Genomic DNA, 19126 nt, shown 5'->3' with positions numbered 1-19126 from the left:
GTATCAAGTGACAGATTTCAGTGCTAAACTTTGGACAGGGGCAGACTTATTTTTGCACAGAACACCGAGCTGCTTTGAGGCAGTAAGGCTTGTGAAGAATATAGCCCAGCTTGGCCTCTTGAGTTTGTATAGCTTAGCAAGCATGGAGAGGCTGAACCTGGACCTGAGGAGGCGGCTTCTCTCAGCACCTCACTGCAGCAGCAGAGGTCCCCTCCAGGATGGTATGGGTACAGCCTCTCTATGAACTCACAGAAATAGTTGGTCTTTGCTAGAGAAGAAGTAGGAGTAAATGAACCAGAGGCCCTACATCAGCAATGGCAGGGACGAGTCAGTAAATTTAAGGGTGCAAATGCAAAGCAGGACTCACCAAATGTGAATGCACAGACTGCTGGAGTCTTGGAATATTAAAGTTACAACAGGAAGACACGTTTTGGACCATTACGAAGAGCAATTTTCTATGATTAACATGATCAAAATCACTAAATAAAATCTGCCATAATAAGTTCACTGCCACTGAGCATGTTCAGATAGAGGTAGTGTGACCATGATCATGGATGCTTCAAAGAAAGGTTGGGATTCATGGGGTAGATGAGCTCTGAGATCTCTTTCAACTCTGCTAGTCTGTGACTTTTAAATAGAAACCAAAGAAAAAAAACTGGATGAACATGGAGAGATAACTCAAGGCTTGACTCCTGTCTGAAACTGAGCAGTTGTTTAAAAGGAAGAAATGGGTAATCAGTATATCATGAAATCGTTCCCATTTTTAGTTATTTAGGATGAGTTCTCAAACATCTGATGAGTTTTAATGTTTACAGGGACGCTGAATTTGGGAAAGTTGTTTTCTAACTTCCTGAATATATGAATGATCTAATGAGATGAGTTACATACCCTGAAACAGGTCTCTGTGAGATAGAGAGCACCCCTACAGCCTTTAAAAATGCTGGGGTGGAAAACTCCACAAAGAAGTAACCTTTACATTGCCATCTGCTGGCTACTGCTGTAAGTGCAATATAATACAACCTGAAATGTCCTAATCAGATCCAACTGGAAATAAGAATACTGATTGAACTTACAAATGATAGGAATGGCTTCACTAAGTACTCAAATGGCAAATAAATACTAGAATACTTTTATAAGTCTGTTGGCGATCCACCTGGTTCTTGCCTTAATTAGATGTCCTACTTGACTTGTGCATTCTCCCAGTGCTACATCCACGACCAGTACTGAACCAGCCCTTGGAAACGAGGCATCCTAACAAGTCATCTTCAGCTCCCACAGATAGTTTCCTTTGGGAGAGCTGACTTACTCTATCCCCTAGTAGTACAGTGACATTTGTTCTATTCATTTCCAAATATATACATATATAACATATATGGCAAGTGGAAGGCAGACTACATTAGGCCAAATTATCTCAAGTACATAAAAGTCATGAATTCAAGCAGAGAAGCTGTTCCAAATGCACATATCTTAACCTCACAGGTCATAGGCTAGGCTGTGAAGAACACAGGGCCCCTATGCTGATAATTCACTCCTCTCCCAACAGAGGTAATGCGCCCTCTTCAGTACTTTCATAGCATCTTGTTCATTCTCCATTTAAAACATGGTTGTTGCTGTATTATTGCTATTTTGGTTCATATCTGCTTCTGTACTAAATTGTCATCTCCTTGAAAGCAAGCATCATATACAATTTACATTTCATTTTTTAGCATTCAACACATGCTTTGTCATATTGAGTTGAGGTCACAAGAAGGAAGAAAGAGAGGAAGACAAGAAGGATCCAAAGTGTCCAAAATCAGTATTTCTATTCTATACCTCATGTCTTAGCTCTAGACTCTAGTTTTCAAATGCATACCAGACTCTGCCATCTGAGATGTTCAGCAGAAATTTCATCTTCAGCAATTTCCAAATGAACCCTACTATCGTTGTACCTCAAACTGTTCTGTAATTAGTTTACCAGTTAAGACCTAACTATCTTCCCAAACATGTCAGTCACCCTCTATTCCCCCGTTTCCAGAATACCCACATTCAATAAGGTATCCAATTATACTGAAAGAGACCTATCAGTGGTATCTTCCTATTTCCTCCTCCTTCTCCCAATTACCTGCTTTGGTTCACATCCTCGCCACCTCTTGTGGCATCTTAAATAACTTCCTAATTTGCTCCTGTCCTCAGTCAGCTACCTCATCTACCCTTCATCTGCCACCAAAGTTATCCTCCATACAGATACCTCATCATCTACTTTTAAACTTTCAATGGCTTGCCACTTTTTATAAGACAAGCCAACAGTGGCATACAGTAGTCATCATAATCTTCTCAAACTTACTTTTTGAGATATTCTGTGCCATAAACCCTAACAATTCTGAACAAATTGTCTTTCTCTAGCCACTCCGATGATTCTTAATCCTGTGTGCCTTCCCACAGGTCATTCAGTAGACCTAGAATGCCCATCCTAACCCTACCTGGCTTGGTCACTGTCTTCCTACTGAACAGTTTGTGACCCAGTTTAGATGCTACCTCCACTGTGCTGTTTACCCCAGAAGATAAGCAATTGCAAATTTACCTATGACAAGGTAGGTAAATTTGACAATGACAAGATCCTCTGGTTTTATATTCCCCTAGTTCTTGCCTGGAGAATCCCAGGGACGGGGAAGCCTGGTGGGCTGCCGTCTATGGGGTCGCACAGAGTCGGACACGACTGAAGCGACTTAGTAGTAGTAGTAGTAGTAGTAGTAGTAGTAGTAGTAGTAGTAGTAGTAGTAATAGCACTTTCCTTAGGGCATTTAATGGGGGCAACAGCTAGCCCATAGGAAGGCTCTGTGCAAATTAGGTAGAAGTGTCCCCTCTCAGCAGAGGCAGCTCTGTGTCAGGCTGTAAGACTTGACAAGTGAAATATGGGCTAGATTTCAGCTTAGTCAGGTTGAACTTGCTGCTTTGGTCAGATTCCCTCAAGCAGTGAAAAACCTCATCCAACTAAATGTGGTAGCCCAAGAACTTACCACAATGATTATGATTGCCTTTTTGATTTGGGGTTTTTAAAAAAAATATTTATTTATTTGGCTGCACCAGGTCTTAGCTACAGCACGTGGGATCTTTTAGTCGTGGGATGAAAACTGTTAGTTGTGGCACATAGGGATCTAGTTCCCTGACCAGGACTCAAGCCCAAGCCCCCTGCCTTGGGAGTGTGGAGTCTTGGCCACTGGACCCCCAGGGCAGTCCCAGAATCCTGCCCCGAGGCAACAGGTGAGAGGTCTTGTACCAATGCCACAGAAGTGGAGCCCAGAACCAAAGACATTTCTGAAGCTAATTGAGCCCCTTTGTAACCGTGCCCAAAAGCCCATGGTCATCACTAATAAGCTTCCCGACTCCAAATTAGGCAAAGATGCCCACTCCAGTAAACACCTTATAACACTCTAACCAATCACCTAACACGAATCTTCCGGCAGGAATTTTCTTTGTCTTGAGGCTATAAAAACTGGTTATTAACCCACGAAAACTGTTGACTCTCCCTAGCCTGTGAGGAGGTCACCCACTGTGCTCATAATACCCCTTTATCTCTGCTCTTTGTCTTTAATAAACTCATTTTCTTCTAAAACGCTCTATGTGTGGAAATTCTTTAGCACCCAGCACTTGGATTGCCCCAAGACATAATGGCCTTTCTGATGCCAGTCTTTACCACCAGCTGATGAATTCCTAGAACGCAGGTAGATCAATCAAAAATTTGTGTTCTCAGAACCTAGGCCATGTAAACATTGATAAGTATTGTTTGAATTGCTATTTTTTGGCATGAGGAGATATTCCAAAAATTAACAAAGATCTCTTAAGTATATAAATGTATACATAAGTGTTCTTAGTTGTGTAGTCTTGGGCAAGGAATTTGACTTTCTTATCCCCTGGTTTCCTCATCTGCGTAGTGGAGATAAAAATAGTACCTACCCTAGGATTGTTGTGAGGATCTGATGAGATAGTATCTGTAAAGTGCTCAGAAAAGCAGCCAGTCCAGAGTATGATTTATTAAGTATTGACTGTTACTATTAACATAGAATAAAAAAGAAAAGATTCTGAGATGAATCTTTTTAACATTGACAATGAGACAATTCTGGAGGAAGAATTTTTCTGCTTTGATTTAAAAAATATAGAGACATTGCAGTTTATATAAAGATATTACCATTAATATTAAATGAGTAAAGATATTTTAATATTAAGGTATAGGATACTAATAGTTCAGAATTTGGAAGGAGTTTAGAGGTAACCCAACAGCTTTTTGTATAGATATAAGAACTGGTCAAGTGACCTTTCTGTGGGTTCTAGTGTTTCTCCATTGGACCCTTACCAAGTATCCAGCATCATTTCTTCATCTCCCCTCTTCCAGAACCCCCAGTATTCTCCCTTCCACTCACCTAGCCTCAGTCTCAGGTACCATTAGCCTTGCCCAGAATGCATTTTCACAACTTTTTTTGCCTCTGCCTGTGATACCTTCCTTCCTGTGCCTTGCTCCCATCTCAGAGGATTTAACCCCTCATACACATTCTTCAAGTCCCACTTTGAATATTAGATCTTCTCTAGTGAAGCCTTCCCCTGCTTCCCCAGCCAAAGCCAGCTGCTTCCCCCTCTGTGTTCCCAGAGCTCGCTCTGTGTTCATACCCCTGTTTAGCACGGATCAGAGTAAGGACAGGACTTCCCAGGCAGCTCAGGGGTAAAGAACTCATCTGCCAATGCAGTAGACGGGAGAGACATGGGTTTGGTCCCTGGGTTGGGAAGACCCCCTAGAGAAGGAAGTGGCAACCCACTCCAGTATTCTTGCCCAGAGAATTCCACGGACAGAGAGGAGCCTGGTGGGCGACAGTCCCTGGGGTTGGAGAGAGTCAGGCGTGACTGAGCAATTACGCACTGGAGCAAGGACTCTAGGTTTAAAGACCAGCCCCGTCACCCTTCACTTGCTCTTCCTTTGCTCTTCTCAGTTGTTTTCTCTCTCAAATGGGAACAATAATGTATTCATTCATTCAACAGTTCATTATTGATTGCCTATTGTGTGTCCAGAGAAGGCAATGGCACCCCACTCCAGTACTCTTGCCTGGGAAATCTCATGGAAGGAGGAGCCTGGTAGGCTGCAGTCCATGGGGTCTCGAAGAGTCGGACAGGACTGAGCGACTTCACTTTCACTTTTCACTTTCATTCACTGGAGAAGGAAATGGCAACCCACTCCAGTATTGTTGCCTGAAGAATCCCAAGGACGGGAGCGTGGTAGGCTGCCGTCTATGGGGTCGCACAGAGTTGGACACGACTGACTTGACTTAGCAGCAGCAGCACTGTGTGTTAGGAGCTGTTCCAGGACCTAGAATTGTATGGCAAATAGGTCAAAGTCCTTCCTGTCACGAACATTTATGGGGAGAGTAAAATAATTAAAAATGAACAGTGGTTTGGCCAAAAAGTTTGTTTGGGTTTTCCATAACACTATATGGAAACACCCAGCTCAGAGGCATCCCCCATTCTGCTGACAGGGTGATCTAAATTCTAACTCTGCCTCTCTCGTACTCTGGTGGGTTAGTCACTAAGTCGTGGGTGACTCTTTCAACCCCATGGACTGTAGCCTGCCAGGCTCCTCTATACACGAGATTCTCCAGGCAAGAATACAGGAGTGGGTTGCCATTTCCTTCTCCAGGGGATCTTCCCAATCCAAGGGATCCACCCCGGGTCTCCTGCATTACAGGCAGATTCTATTGTACTCTGTTTCATACTTTCTCACGGATTGACTCAACATTACCTATAGAGTAAGTTTTAGGTGCCTTGACATGAAGGATGAAGTTGTGGAGACCTAGCCCCTGCCTTCCTCTCCACTGCCTACCTTGCACATACACTCCAGCCACACCAAAGTACTAGTTCCCCAGATAATGTATGCCTGGTCTCTATGCCTCACTCTACATTGTCTCCTTTCCCTGAAAATCATCCCTTCTTCCACGTTTGTGCTTGTCCAACTCAGACTCAGTGTCAGAGTCCATTCTAACCTGGGAATGCTTCAATACTTCTACAACACTGCTGCTGCTGCTGCAAAGTCGCTTCAATCGTATCTGACTCTGTGCGACCCCATAGACAGCCTCCTACCAGGCTCCTCTGTCCCTGGGATTCTCCAGGTAAGAACACTGGAGTGGGTTGCCATTTCCTTCTCCAATGCATGCAAGTGAAAAGTGAAAGTGAAGTTGCTTGGTCATGTCTGACCCTTAGCGACCCCATGGACTGCAGCCTACCAGGCTCCTCTGTTCATGGGAGTTTCCAGGCAAGAGTACTGGAGTGGGTTGCCATTTCCTTCTCTGACTTCTGCAACACTGCTGCTACTGCTACTGCTAAGTCGCTTCAGTCGTGTCCGACTCTGTGCAACCCCATAGACGGCGGCCCACCAGGCTCCCCTGTCCCTGGGATTCTCCAGGCAAGAACACTGGAGTGAGTTGCCATTTCCTTCTCCAATGCATGAAAGTGAAGAGTGAAAGTGAAGTCGCTCAGTCATGTCCGACTAGTAGCGACCCCATGGACTGCAGCTACCAGGCTCCTCTGTCCATGGGATTTTCCAGGCAAGAGTACTGGAGTGGGGTGCCATTGCTTACCAGGAATTCTTAAAATGATCTGTTTCCATATAGCTGCCTCTCCAGTTGGTTTCTAATTTTCTCAAGGGCAGGGACTGGGTTCTTTTGGTTTTTTGTCTATGTTGTTTTATTCTGGTTGTTTTTTTTAGTTTGTTTTCTTTTTTTTAGAAACATTTATTTTTAATTGAAGGATAACTGCTTTACAATATTGTGTTGGTTTCTGCCATACCTCAACATGAACCGCCCATATGGGACTGGGTTCTTAATTATGTTTTGTACCCAAGGCATGATCTGAGTTTTGGCCAAGAGCAGCTAAGCAGGGACTGGGTTCATGTCCTTTATTTCACTGTCAGCTAAGAATTCACTCCCCAAATATGTCCCTTTGTCCCAGGCCCACAACACACTGCTGCCTGGGAGGTTTGTTCAGGTGAACAGGTTTCAAAAATGCCTGATATCTTCCAAATGTCTTTCATCAGATTCATCCATAAAATCTAAAAAGAAGATAAAATGTATCTCTCAGAGGCAGAGACATTTGTTCCTTGATCCTAGAGTTTTAACTCATAGGATTTGAAAGAAAATCAAATACTTGAAGAATCAGGCATAGTTTGAATTCATCCACTTACACTGTTCAACTTATTATTTCAACTGCAAGATCACCTGCCAAGTACAATTCCTATTATCTTTATCATACTTTTTCTTGATACTTGGAAAGTTTTTCTTGATAATTAGAAATGTAATATGAGAGTTGAGAATGCTAAGTCAATTCCTCTTTGAACATTATTTTTTTTACTCAAGCACCCTTCTAGAGTAAGTTCAAAGTTCTATATTCCATTAGCAAATTTTTTTCCTATGCACTCACAGAAAGTGATTTTTTTTAATATAAAGTGATTTTCTTTAACAGTTCTATGCTCTAATTACCTAAAAAAATTTAACCTGGAGCTGAGACTAATCATCACAAACTTTCAAAAGTTTAGTAAGAAAAACAAGAGCTAAATTATAGTTGTAGAAAAGCCATTGTCACATAATCTAAAATACGACACAAATGAATTTATCTATGAAACATGCAGACACAGAGGTTGCAAACATGCAACCACAGGCTTGTGGTAGCCAAGCGGGGAGAGGGTTTGGGGAAGGGATGTTTTAGGAGTTTGGGATTAGCAAATGCAAACTATTACGTATAGAATCGATAAACAACGAGGCCCTACTATATAGCACAGGGAACTGTATTTCATATCCTGTGATAAACCATAATGGAAAAGAAAATGAAAAAGAATGTGTGTATATCTATGTATATGTATATCTGAGTCACTTTGCTGTACAGCAGAAATTAATACAACACTGTAAATCAACTATACTCAAATAAATTTTAAAACAGAAAAGCCACTGTCTACTTAACAGAGAAACCAGATTTACTTAATACGTCCCTAGGACAAAGCTGCAAAGTGTTTGAGTCCATTCTCTTCATGGTAGAAAAGAGAGAAACCTCCTTGAATTGTTTCTACCTTCTTCTCCCCCAAAACACTTGTCCATTGTTTGACCTTGACATCCCCTTTACTGAATTTCCATAACCTCTCAGGTAAGATACAAGGTCCAGATAAGATACAAGGTCCACTGTGATCACCTAAAAGATGCCTTCCCCTTTAAGACCTCCATGCCCTTGAACAGCCTGAGCTCTTCACTTGAAAAGCACTTTCTTCTCTTGCTGGTCTGATGAAAGGTTACTTATCCTGCAGGAGTTCAGCTCCTGGTGTCCTTCCTCCTCCAGACAGGGAAAGCGGTGGCCTTCTTTGTGCTCTCAGCCAGTCCTAGACTTGCTAATCTCATTTGCCTGGGAGTGATGGATATTTGTTTCCTAGACTATGAGCTCCCTGAGGGCAGGGACCATGTTTACTCCTCTTTGTGTGCTCCAGTGACTAACTGAGTGTCTGTATCTGTTGACTGACTGAGTGCCAGAGGCAGAGAGAAACACTGCATGGGAGAACAACTCCTCATCCAGAAGTGTTCAGGGGAATGTAACTAAGTTCATCCTAGGCTGGCAAATGGACAAAGCTGGCTAAAACCTGCAGCCAAAGAAGCCCTGATCTGACAATACCTCTTCCAGAGACCTGGCTGAAAGATGAAGAGCATTTTCACTATATTCTTGTTAGGGGAAACACTGACTGAAACTGTTATCTACCCTGGTTAGGCACCGTAGTAACTATCTGCATGAGTCATCTTACAACAGGAGGTCTGGTAAGGAACAGGGAACTAACAAGTCACCACCAACTGGAAGAATTTGGGAAAGGTCAAATGGAGACGCCACATGTCCTACCAACTTCCCAGAACCCTCCTCGCTGGAACCCCTCTTGGCTGAGCAATGCATGGGCCGTGAGAAAGAACCCTCAGTCAGAATGAGACAACCCAGAAACCAATCCCATCACCATAAAACCCAAGACAGCAAGCCGCATGGCAGAGCAGTCCTCCTGGGTTCCCTTACCCTACTGCTCTCCACCCGAGCACGCCTTCCCAGTAGTCTCCTTGGAGACAATTCATTTCAGAGTGTTAGACGAAAGTCTACTCTCGGGCTATGGAAGGTGTCCCCCCTTCCTGTAACACTCTTTAATCCTCAAATTCTTTCCTTACAACACTCATCCTACTCATCAGGGACATTTAAGTTAAATGAGCTTAATCCAAAACAAAATGCTTTATCGAACATCATTTCTTTCCACCTCACCACAAAAATTTAAAAGATTTCTATTGGTGCAAACATTTAAAAGTCAGGAATAAACATAGAGGATAACAGTAAAGGGTTTGTTTATGTATGTTGACACCACCGTGTGAGGAAGACATAGCAGGGTTTACATTTATGCCATGTAAATCGCTCTAGAACCAGATGAGGCTTACAAGGTACCTTGCAACTCATCTCCTTTAAGCTATAAAGTCTCTTTTTTTTTTTCCCCTGGAAAAAGTTTGAGAAACTTACTGCTGTTTTCTATCAGTGGATACAACAGATGGCTGGCACATGCCTGCTTGCTAAACGAAATGGGCCCTCTGCAGAATTACTCTTTGATCCCTGGTGGCATGTCCACAATGCCACAATGCAAAATACCACAGTGTAGCAGAATCTAAACACTAAAGGTTTAAAGTTGTGCTTTTGATATGAGCACCTTCTTTTTTAAAAAAGAAATCCTGCCCACAGTATGTAAACGTTTCCACATTTTCACTTGGAAACCATGAAACAGGGGTAAAAAATCAAGGCATTTCCTTCATTTGGTGACATAAAACTGCTGCAGACTCCAAGAGTGCAAAGGGATGCAGCTACTTGGGTTGTAACTACCAACACAATCATAACTCCATCAGGAAAAAGATGCGGACAGTACACATTAAAGGATTTAACCAATAACAATAAGTACTACCATAACTTCAGAGTTGGGAGGAGGTGTTTAAGGGCATTTGGCACTCGCTTTGAAGAGAGAGAGGAAGCAGTTGAATGAAAATTCACTCTCTATTGTTTTTCTTTGATTTTTGTCAAGGGGAGAAAGGAAGGAAAATACCATTTTAATACAGGTCTTCTTAACTCAACCAGTCCGAGGGGAAATTTGAGACTTGGAATTGCAACCAATTTAAGGGGCCCAGTGTTACATCATATCAACCACCATATTGCAAAACAAGCTCTCTAGGGGATGATCCAGTTGACCTTATACCTGTCAGTAGAGTGATCCTATTTAAAAACAAACAAACAAACAAATAAAACTTGGAAAAATGTGAGTCAGTTGTCAGGAAAATGGTCTGTTTCTGACATTTTTTCCCCCTCAATGGTACTTTCTTCATTTTAAAGCTGAATTTGGATACAAATACACATATACAGGCTTTCCAGGTCGCACAGTGGCAAAGAATCTGCTTGCCAATAAAGGAGACACAGGTTTGATCTCTATGTCAGGAAAATCCCCTGGAGAAGGAAATGACAACCCACTCCAGTATTCTTGCCTGGAAAATCCCATGGACAGAGGAGCCTGGCGGGCTAGAGTCCATGAGATCGCAAAGACACACATTATGCCTGCATGCACATTATGTTACACACTGCTACTACTACTAAGTCGCTTCAGTTGTGTCCGACTCCGTGCGACCCCGACACTATTATATATAAAATAAAAAACAAGGACCTACTGTATAGCACAGGGAACTATATTTAATAGTTTGTAATCTATAATAGAAAAGAATCGGCAAAATATATATATACATGTATAACTGAACCATCTGAAAAATAATATATATATGTATAACTGAACCACCTTGCTGTACATATAAAATAACACAACATTCTATAATAAAACAACAATGCTTCACTCAAGAACAACCAAAAAAGGCTAAATTTGGGTGCTAACTGGAATCATTTACAAAGACACAACAATCTAGGCAAAAGTCTCAGGCTTTCCTTATATTTGGCTTTGTATTATTGTTATTACTTCTGGCAGTTTTCAGTAATTCAAGAAGTGTTTTTAATTGCAGAGAACTAGTAAAAGTTATGAACACATTTATATTTAACCTTACATTTGGGAAGATATTTCACTTTATACATTGTATCTTCAGCATATCTAATATTTTCTATTTTCAATGTTCACACATTGAACAAAGAAGCATGTTCCTGCAGTTTAATCCAATAAAGTTAATTTTCCACACCATACACATGTCCACCCATTTCCCCAGGGCAGCAGGTAAAATGTTCTTCCTTTCCTGTATCCATAGCAATATTCTAAACTTTTGTTTTTAAGCATCCTAAAACTGAGAAAAATGAATATATATATATATATGTATGTATATATTAGTGACTTCTAGAGGCTGCAAGAATTATGACCACTATACATGACTACTATACCGGGCTTCCCTGGTGACTCAGTGGTAAAGAGCCCGCTTGCAATGTAGGAGATGTGGCAGGAACCTCAGGTTCAATTCCTGGGTGGGGAAGATCCCCTGGAGAAGGAAATGGCAACCAACTCCTGTGTCCTTGCCTGGGAAATCCCATGGATAGCCCATAGGGTTTTAAGAGTCGGACACGACTCAGCAACTAAACAACAACAATACATGACAAAAAGCTTACTCTAAGATCTGGACCTGTTGGTACAGATCATCAGAGCTTGCTTAATAATCCAGGTGGTGGATTTAAAGTTAATATTGGCCCATCATCTTCATCCGGAAGATTTCTCTTCCACAGACACCAATTTCATTCCAACCCTTGCCAAACATCACAAAGTACAGGCATTTGGTCGTAAGAAGATAGGAAAACTAGCATAGATGGCTCAGCATAAATTCATCATCACTGCTAAAAGAAGCCAACAGAAAAAGGGATGCCCTATTAACTAGGGACCAGGAGTTATAGTACCTTAGCATCTTTATGCAGGTGATAGAATATAGTAAAGTGATTAAGGTCAAGGCTATATAATCTTTATAAACAAAGATCTATTTACATGATTTCTAGAAATAAAATATTTGGCCTAATACCAAATTTCTTCTTATGGAAATCAACAGTGGTGTCTCAGTATTAGAATTCAGATTTGTCTAACAAAACTTCTCATTAAAGTTTTATTTGAAAGCCTTTAGGTTTAGAAAGGGTTATTTTCCAAATAAAATATTTAATTAGTGCGTAGTGTAGAAAACCAAAGTAGTTGCTCTTGGCCTCTACTTGCCTCAAATTTAGGGAAAAATTAGAATAAAGAATGCCTCATTGAAAAATATCAACTATTAAAAGTTATATACAGTAATAAAGACTATTCTCTCTTTAATTACCCAAAATCTTTTAAGTTTAAGCCTCTTTGGTAGAAATTCTCTAATCTAAAAGCCTTGAGAAGGTGCATGTCAGAAAATGAATGAATATTTTCAATGGGCAAGCAAGTAGAGACAGGATTTTTAAGAGAGAGGAAGAGGTCAAGGAATCTGATTTCAGGCAGGAAAATTTAGCAAAGCAGACATTTGAAGATTTCACAAAAAAATAGTCAGTGAGGATCAGATATACATAAGCAAATTCTTTGGGATCCATAGGTTAAGATCAGCCATGGAAACAAACTCTTTTACCATTTTACCATTTTGTTGAGTGCTCTGCTGTGCAAAAATGAAACTGGATTAAAATATAAGTAAACTATTTATAATATAGAACATCACCCAGTTTTAGATTCTGAAGTATAACTTTTTACACACATTTAATGTAAAATTATTTTTAAATTACAAATCAAAACACATTCACTGTGGAAAAACCAAAACATAGTAAAGGTAGATATAACTAATGTTAACACCTTATGGCAGAAAGTGAAGAGGAGCTGAAAAGCCTCCTGAGGAAAGTGAAAGAGGAGAGCGAAAAGTTGGCTTAGAGCTCAACATTCAGAAAACGAAGATCATGGCATCCGGTCCCATCACTTCATGGCAAATAGATGGGGGAACAGTGGAAACAGTGTCAGACTTTATTTTTGGGGGCTCCAAAATCACTGCAGATGGTGACTACAGCCATGAAATTAAAAGACGCTTACTCCTTGGAAGAAAAGTTACGACCAACCTAGATAGTATATTCAAAAGCAGAGACATTACTTTGCTGACTAAGGTCCGCCTAGTCAAGTCTATGGTTTTTCCTGTGGTCATGTATGGATGTGAGAGTTGGACTGTGAAGAAGGCTGAGCGCTGAAGAATTGATGCATTTGAACTGTGGTGTTGGAGAAGACTCTTGAGGGTCCCTTGGACTGCAAGGAGATCAACCCTGGGATTTCTTTGGAAGGAATGATGCTAAAGCTGAAGCTCCAGTACTTTGGCCACCTCATGAGAAGAGTTGACTCATTGGAAAATACTCTGATGCTGGGAGGGATTGGGGGCAGGAGGAGAAGGGGACGACCCAGGATGAGATGGCCGGATGGCATCATGGACTCGATGGACATGAGTCTGAGTGAACTCCGGGAGATGGTGATGGACAGGGAGGACTGGTGTGCTGTGATTCATGGTGTCTCAAAGAGTCGGACACAACTGAGCGACTGAACTGAACTGAGCTGAACACCTTGGAGGATCAGACATTTATCAGACATGTTTTCCTATAACTGTCCATATATTTTGTAATGAAACTAAACAGAATATACTATTATAGGCTATTGCATAATTTGTCATGAACATCTTTCCATTGCATTGAGTAGATGTCTAGATATTCTTATTAATGCTTCCTGCCATTATCAGAGACTTATAGGTTCTGCTCATTTTTTTTTTCTTTTATTAATAGCATGACCACAAACAGGCTGGCACCAAAAACTTTATTCATATCCATGATTATTTTCTCAGGATGAATCTCCAGGAGTAAAATATCCTACCTAGTCAAATGATCTATGTCAATTCTTCTGCCATCAGAGTCAAATCGCCCTACAGAAAGGCTAACATGCATCAGAAACAAATCACTAAGGATAATCCTCCACAAACTAAAACTACTTTAAAAAACTTGACCAACGTAGTGTGAAGAAATGAATCTCACTGGAATTTTTATTTGCATTTGTTTGGAGTTGAACTTGAAAGTCATTTTAAATGGCCCCAAGAATAGCTTGGGTTAGTGAACAAATACTTTATTGGAAGTAGATAACATCTACTGGATCTTCAGTCCTAAAATTTTTAATTTTCCATGGGTTACCGAAACATTTAATATTTAAGCTTAAATTTTCATTAATAAGCTATGTGTCTTGCTTGTGCTGAAATCCCTAAATGTTTGACATTTTGAATGAAATAACTAGATAAAGGAAGGAACTCTTCATTTTTCCATGTAGAAGTTTTGATGTGGTTTGGATTTAGCCAAAGTTGCCTTTCTAAAATCTTAAAGTATTTTTTGGTATTGAAGTCATATTTTTTCCATATTCAAAATTTCCATGCATTTCAAAAATTATGGTGCTGGAATCACAGAGCTTTACTGGCATTAATCACATCTAAATAATATTTTAAAACATCTTGCTGTGTGGCATCATGTAGATCCTTTCCCCTTTCTCAGTATCCCCCACTCCTCCAAAACAGAAACCTAACAGATTTCACACAGTTACCTGTGGTAACCTATCTGGAGTAAACTGAACTGAGGTGCTAATATTGGCCAGCATAATCCACAAGAGGAAGCAACACCTAAACCACAGAGAAAAAGACTCTCGAAGCTTCATCTGCATACCAGTTCCACCACCCTCCCTAATCCTCTACAAGAAATATTCCTCAGAGTGTTGGATATGCAATCCATTCTGTACTCAACAATATGCCAATGTTTGCAAAGGGGAGAGAGCATGGAATTTAAGCCTTTGCTTCAAGTTCCATTCTTCAGAAGACAAACTCATAGGAAAAATAAATAGATTGATAAATCAATCAAATCAACTAACCAGAGCTACTAATATTTTCTACTTTGCCTGAAGTTACTGATCACTTTCAGCTAGGGAAGGCTGCAAGTCAAACTAACTAATGGTTCTTTGTTGTTGTTTGGTCACTAACTTGTGTCCGACTCTTTTTTTGACCCCCATAGACTGTAGCCAGGTTCCTCTGTTCATGGGATTTCCTAGGCAAGAATACTTAAATGGGCTACCATTTTCTCCTCCAGGGGGTCTTCCCAGCCCAGGGATCAAACCCTTGTATCCCACGTTGACAGGTAGGTTTCTTACCACTGAGACACCAGGGAAGTCCCTAATGGTTCTTACAAATCTATAGAAGTATAAATAAAGAAAATGTTCCTTTTTAAAATCACAGTATCAATATTGATCCCAGCTGACAAGTGGTCAAACACAGTAGATTCAGGTGAAAAATAAAAGGTGACAATAAAAGGCCATTCATTAATTTATCACTGGGTTTCACAATAATTCAAGATTAGCTGTCCATAAAGTATCTATGAAGAGGAAACTGTAGCGGGGAGAAGAAAGGAATACCCTCCCCAGAGAGCAGTAGGAGCCTCAGTGAGCTTATCTGCAAAATGGGGGTATTAGAATAGATGACCCTCCTATTAGGAACTCTGGTGGACCCAAAACATCTATTCCTTTCTGACAATGGAAGTGTTGAAGGATCTAGAGTTGAAAGGAAAAATGAGAGAACAGACCTGTGGAAAAGACAGCTTAAATAATCATGCCTATATTACAGCAGGTAATTAGAGAGAACCAAAGTAGTGTCTCAATTCAAAGTAACTAATTTTTATAAAGTGTTTTCTGGATCACAGTCTTTATGAAAATAGCCCTTTAAGCAGCTTTAGAATAAAAGACCTAAAATGTGATTTTAATTACAATGATTTTCATAAGTAGACACATTTTACTCCCTAATGAGTGGAAGAATTTATTAACTTACCATTTGTCCTCTAGAGTAAATTCTCCAATTGAACAAAAGGAACTAAGCTTACATTTTATCCTCCCTTTCTTTTCCAAATTACAGGTCATTTATGTAATACTGAAGCATAAAAAAAGATGCTAATATGCTAAGAAATAAAAGAAGTGCTTCTTCATAAAAATACAGGGTAGTTTTCTTTTTCATGTGAAGGTATTAAAAAACCAATAGCTTCCAATATTTTGCAAACATTCTCTTATGACACTTTGAGTCTATGAACTTGTACCAGAAATATGTAGTGTTATCATTAGTGAAAAACACTCAATATGCCATTTTTTCAAAGTACAATGTCAAAAGTACTTACAGACTTTAAAAATTGTTTTAAAGTGTAAACAATGTCACAGGTGGTTGGTATATATCGATACTATGGAGAAAAGAGCCTTTTAAGTATTATGTTTAATTTTAATGTCAATGAGCATGGAAAAAAGTAATGCTGCTATTTGAGGTCATTATATTTCCAGCAGTCTGAAGACACTGAGACTTATCAAAATAGTGATCTTAGGCACTTTGCCTAGCTCTTTCTTTTGGGAATCTTCAATTTATGTGACATATTTAAATAAATGGGAGTTAACTCTTTATTTGCTTTGGAGATCAGATGAGAAATCACTCTTGAAAATTGTAAAAAAGAAAAATGTAGTCAACTATATGCTATATTGTCTTATTTCTATCTGCCATCAGGTGCTGGAAATATTAAAGGGTGATTTTCTCCAGCCTTCCTGGTTAACAGGACTCACCTGCCCTGCAGCTTGCCAGGTGAAATTCATAGAATGGATATTGACAGGAATAGCTGGCATTCTCTGCTGTGCTCTTCTGAAATCATGTGTAAAGGGGGCCATTTTCCCCTCTGAAACAATCAAGATATCTTCTTCAAGTCCTGGTTTAAAAAACACACACAAAGAAATAAAGCTATCAAACTAGCTGAACTTAGAAGAATCCAAATCAGAACTTGCGTGCCAAAAGAACACCGAAGAATTAGTAATGGGTCATTTCTTTTCACAAAGCACCTGCCTTCAAGTACCAGTTAATCTTCCTGTGTATGATAAGAATGATGGCAAAGACGTATGCTTTCAGTGAAACGGAGTGAACTGTGGAAAAAAACGGTGCCAACAAATGCTCGGTCCACGGAAAAACGCTGGATTGCAGAAACCAACAACAGCATGATCAGAACATTAGAACAGCTTAGATTTATGGAGAAAAAAGCTTAAACACTTTAGATGGAAAAGCGGTAGTCCATAGGATCGCAAAGAGTCCGACACGACTGAAGGGATTTAGCAAGCACGCAGCTAACTAAAAAGGGGACAATCTGCCTTGAAAATAAAGTTTTAAAACATTCTAAATGCATGTCTCTCTCCTTTAATAGAAGAGCTGGAGAGAGTGAAGACCCAGGCATTTGGGAAGAAGCAGAAGCTCCCGCGAAAGCTTACCTATAAGCACTCTCGCCTGGTGAGCGTCGATCCACAGGTACAGGCTTTCCTCCGGCTGCTGCCCGACCTCCGCTCGCAACACCAGCAGGCACGGGAGGATGCTCCAGAGCCAAAGTGCGCCGGCAGAGAAGGCGCTTTTCCGGGCCATGCTACTCCAGACCTCCTGGACCGTGGTTCTCGCAGCTGAAACTCCTCCCGCACCTACCCGACCCTTGTCTCCCAGCCGGAGCAGTTCCCCGCGTAGACGGCTGGGCGTGTAGCCTCTTGGCTCTGGTACGAGTGAGCCTGGGTGTGCCGGAGAAGGAGTAGGAGGAGGGAGAAGAACTGGCGAGAGCGGGACAAGGGAAGCGGGACCAGGTGGGAGAGGAGGGAGCAGAGGCGCAAGACTGGCAAAGCAGGAGATGCCAGCCCGCCGAAGGAGACACAACGGTCAGAGGGTTAAATATAGCGGGAGAGTTAAGAGCGGGAAGGGCAGGCGCAAGTGCGGTGCGAGCAATGAGTGACGGTGCCCAGTCGGTCGCCACTGGGGGGCGCTGGAGGGACGCGCGGGGGTGGGGCGGCGCGGAACCTCGGAGGCAAAGTCCAGCCGCCGTGCGCCGCTGGGGAGCAGACGCGGAAAAGGGCGCTCCAAGGGACCCCTGAGACGTCACTTGCGCTGCCTCTGGCCAGACGAAGCATGAACGGGGGGAAATGCGGTGAACTGACTTATTACGGCTTGACTGAACCCAGATGATAATAATGATGATGATAAGTTTCATTGGTACCCCGGTGTTAAATGAAGGCTCACATTCCTCCACTTTCCCCACTGTCCCACTTCTCCCATATTCCGCCACTGTCATTCTTCACTCTGCAAACACTACCCTCTCCCATCCGCCACTGTCATTCTTCACATCTGCAAACACTTGGCGCATTCCCATCCATTTAAAACCCGAGAGTCCACTGTCCAGAGGTGTCCTGGTTGCTGGAGCTGGGGCTGACCAGGGCGTGGGGCTTTCACTCCTCACTTGTCTCACACTGCGGAGAATGCTTTTTACAGCTGTGGAGGCTCTTCTCCCTGCTCACCGGCAGCACCCTGAGCTCTGGATGACAGGCTTACCTAACGTGCTGGGGTCGGGCTCCCAAAAGCCATGACTATCTTCGTAGTTGCGGGTATATGGAGAAATTTGGAGGCGCGCCGCGCTGGTACTAAAATCGCAGGCCCTTTAGAGCAAGCCAAGGCTCTGGCCTTGCGTATGGGAAGAGTAGTTGGCCGGCAATGGGCTCTGGCCAGCCACACCGATTAAACCCCAGTAGGGATTTAATTTGCCCCCTGCCAAATCCCTTGGATGTGTGATGAAAACGGAAGCAAAAGGGGGTTTCTTGTTTTGTGTAGATTTCAGACTCAGAATAAAGTTGTTTACTTCTGTTTTTTGGCATCCAAATGCTGCGACAGATGTCCCAAGGATTGAGCCTGTGGGGATGGGCGCGTTGTTTGACTCAATCCCTTGTGGGGAGGGGCTTCCCTCGCGGCTTAATGGTAAAGAATGCACCTGTCAGTGTAGGAGAGGCATGGGTTCCATTCCTGGGTCAGGAAGATCCTCTGGAGAAGGAAGTAGCCACCTACTCTAGTATTCTTGCCTGGGAAATCCCATGGACAGAGGAGCCTGGTGGTTGGGGGTCACAAAGAGCCGGACGTTACTGAGCACACAGGGACAAAGGTGGGAGAGCAAACCTGAAGTGGAACAGGTGCATGCATTTAAGTACTGGGTCATGAGTTACTAAAGAACATGCATTTCTAATTATGAAATATTTTCAGTT

General features: G+C 41.7%; 1 protein-coding gene across 2 annotated transcripts in view; it reads right to left on the bottom strand.

Annotated features, from left to right (window-relative positions):
* The window catches only part of WIF1 (WNT inhibitory factor 1), an 86162-nt gene extending 68332 nt beyond the window's left edge, over positions 1–17830 (bottom strand). For both annotated transcript variants that reach the window (XM_004006493.6, XM_012174613.5), the window contains exons 1-2: positions 17330–17830; positions 16640–16779 (exon numbers count right to left, since the gene is read on the bottom strand). In XM_004006493.6, coding sequence (XP_004006542.1) covers positions 16640–16779; positions 17330–17477 — 288 coding nt within the window. In that variant the 5' untranslated portion in view covers positions 17478–17830. The remainder of the gene's footprint in view (positions 1–16639; positions 16780–17329) is intronic.
* Between the last annotated feature and the right edge of the window lie 1296 nt (positions 17831–19126).

The sequence above is a fragment of the Ovis aries genome, chromosome 3 (assembly GCF_016772045.2).
Source record: "Ovis aries strain OAR_USU_Benz2616 breed Rambouillet chromosome 3, ARS-UI_Ramb_v3.0, whole genome shotgun sequence".
Classification (NCBI taxonomy): domain Eukaryota; kingdom Metazoa; phylum Chordata; class Mammalia; order Artiodactyla; family Bovidae; genus Ovis; species Ovis aries.
Note: the sequence above shows the minus strand (reverse complement) of the source record. Positions and strands in the feature narration are given on the sequence as shown.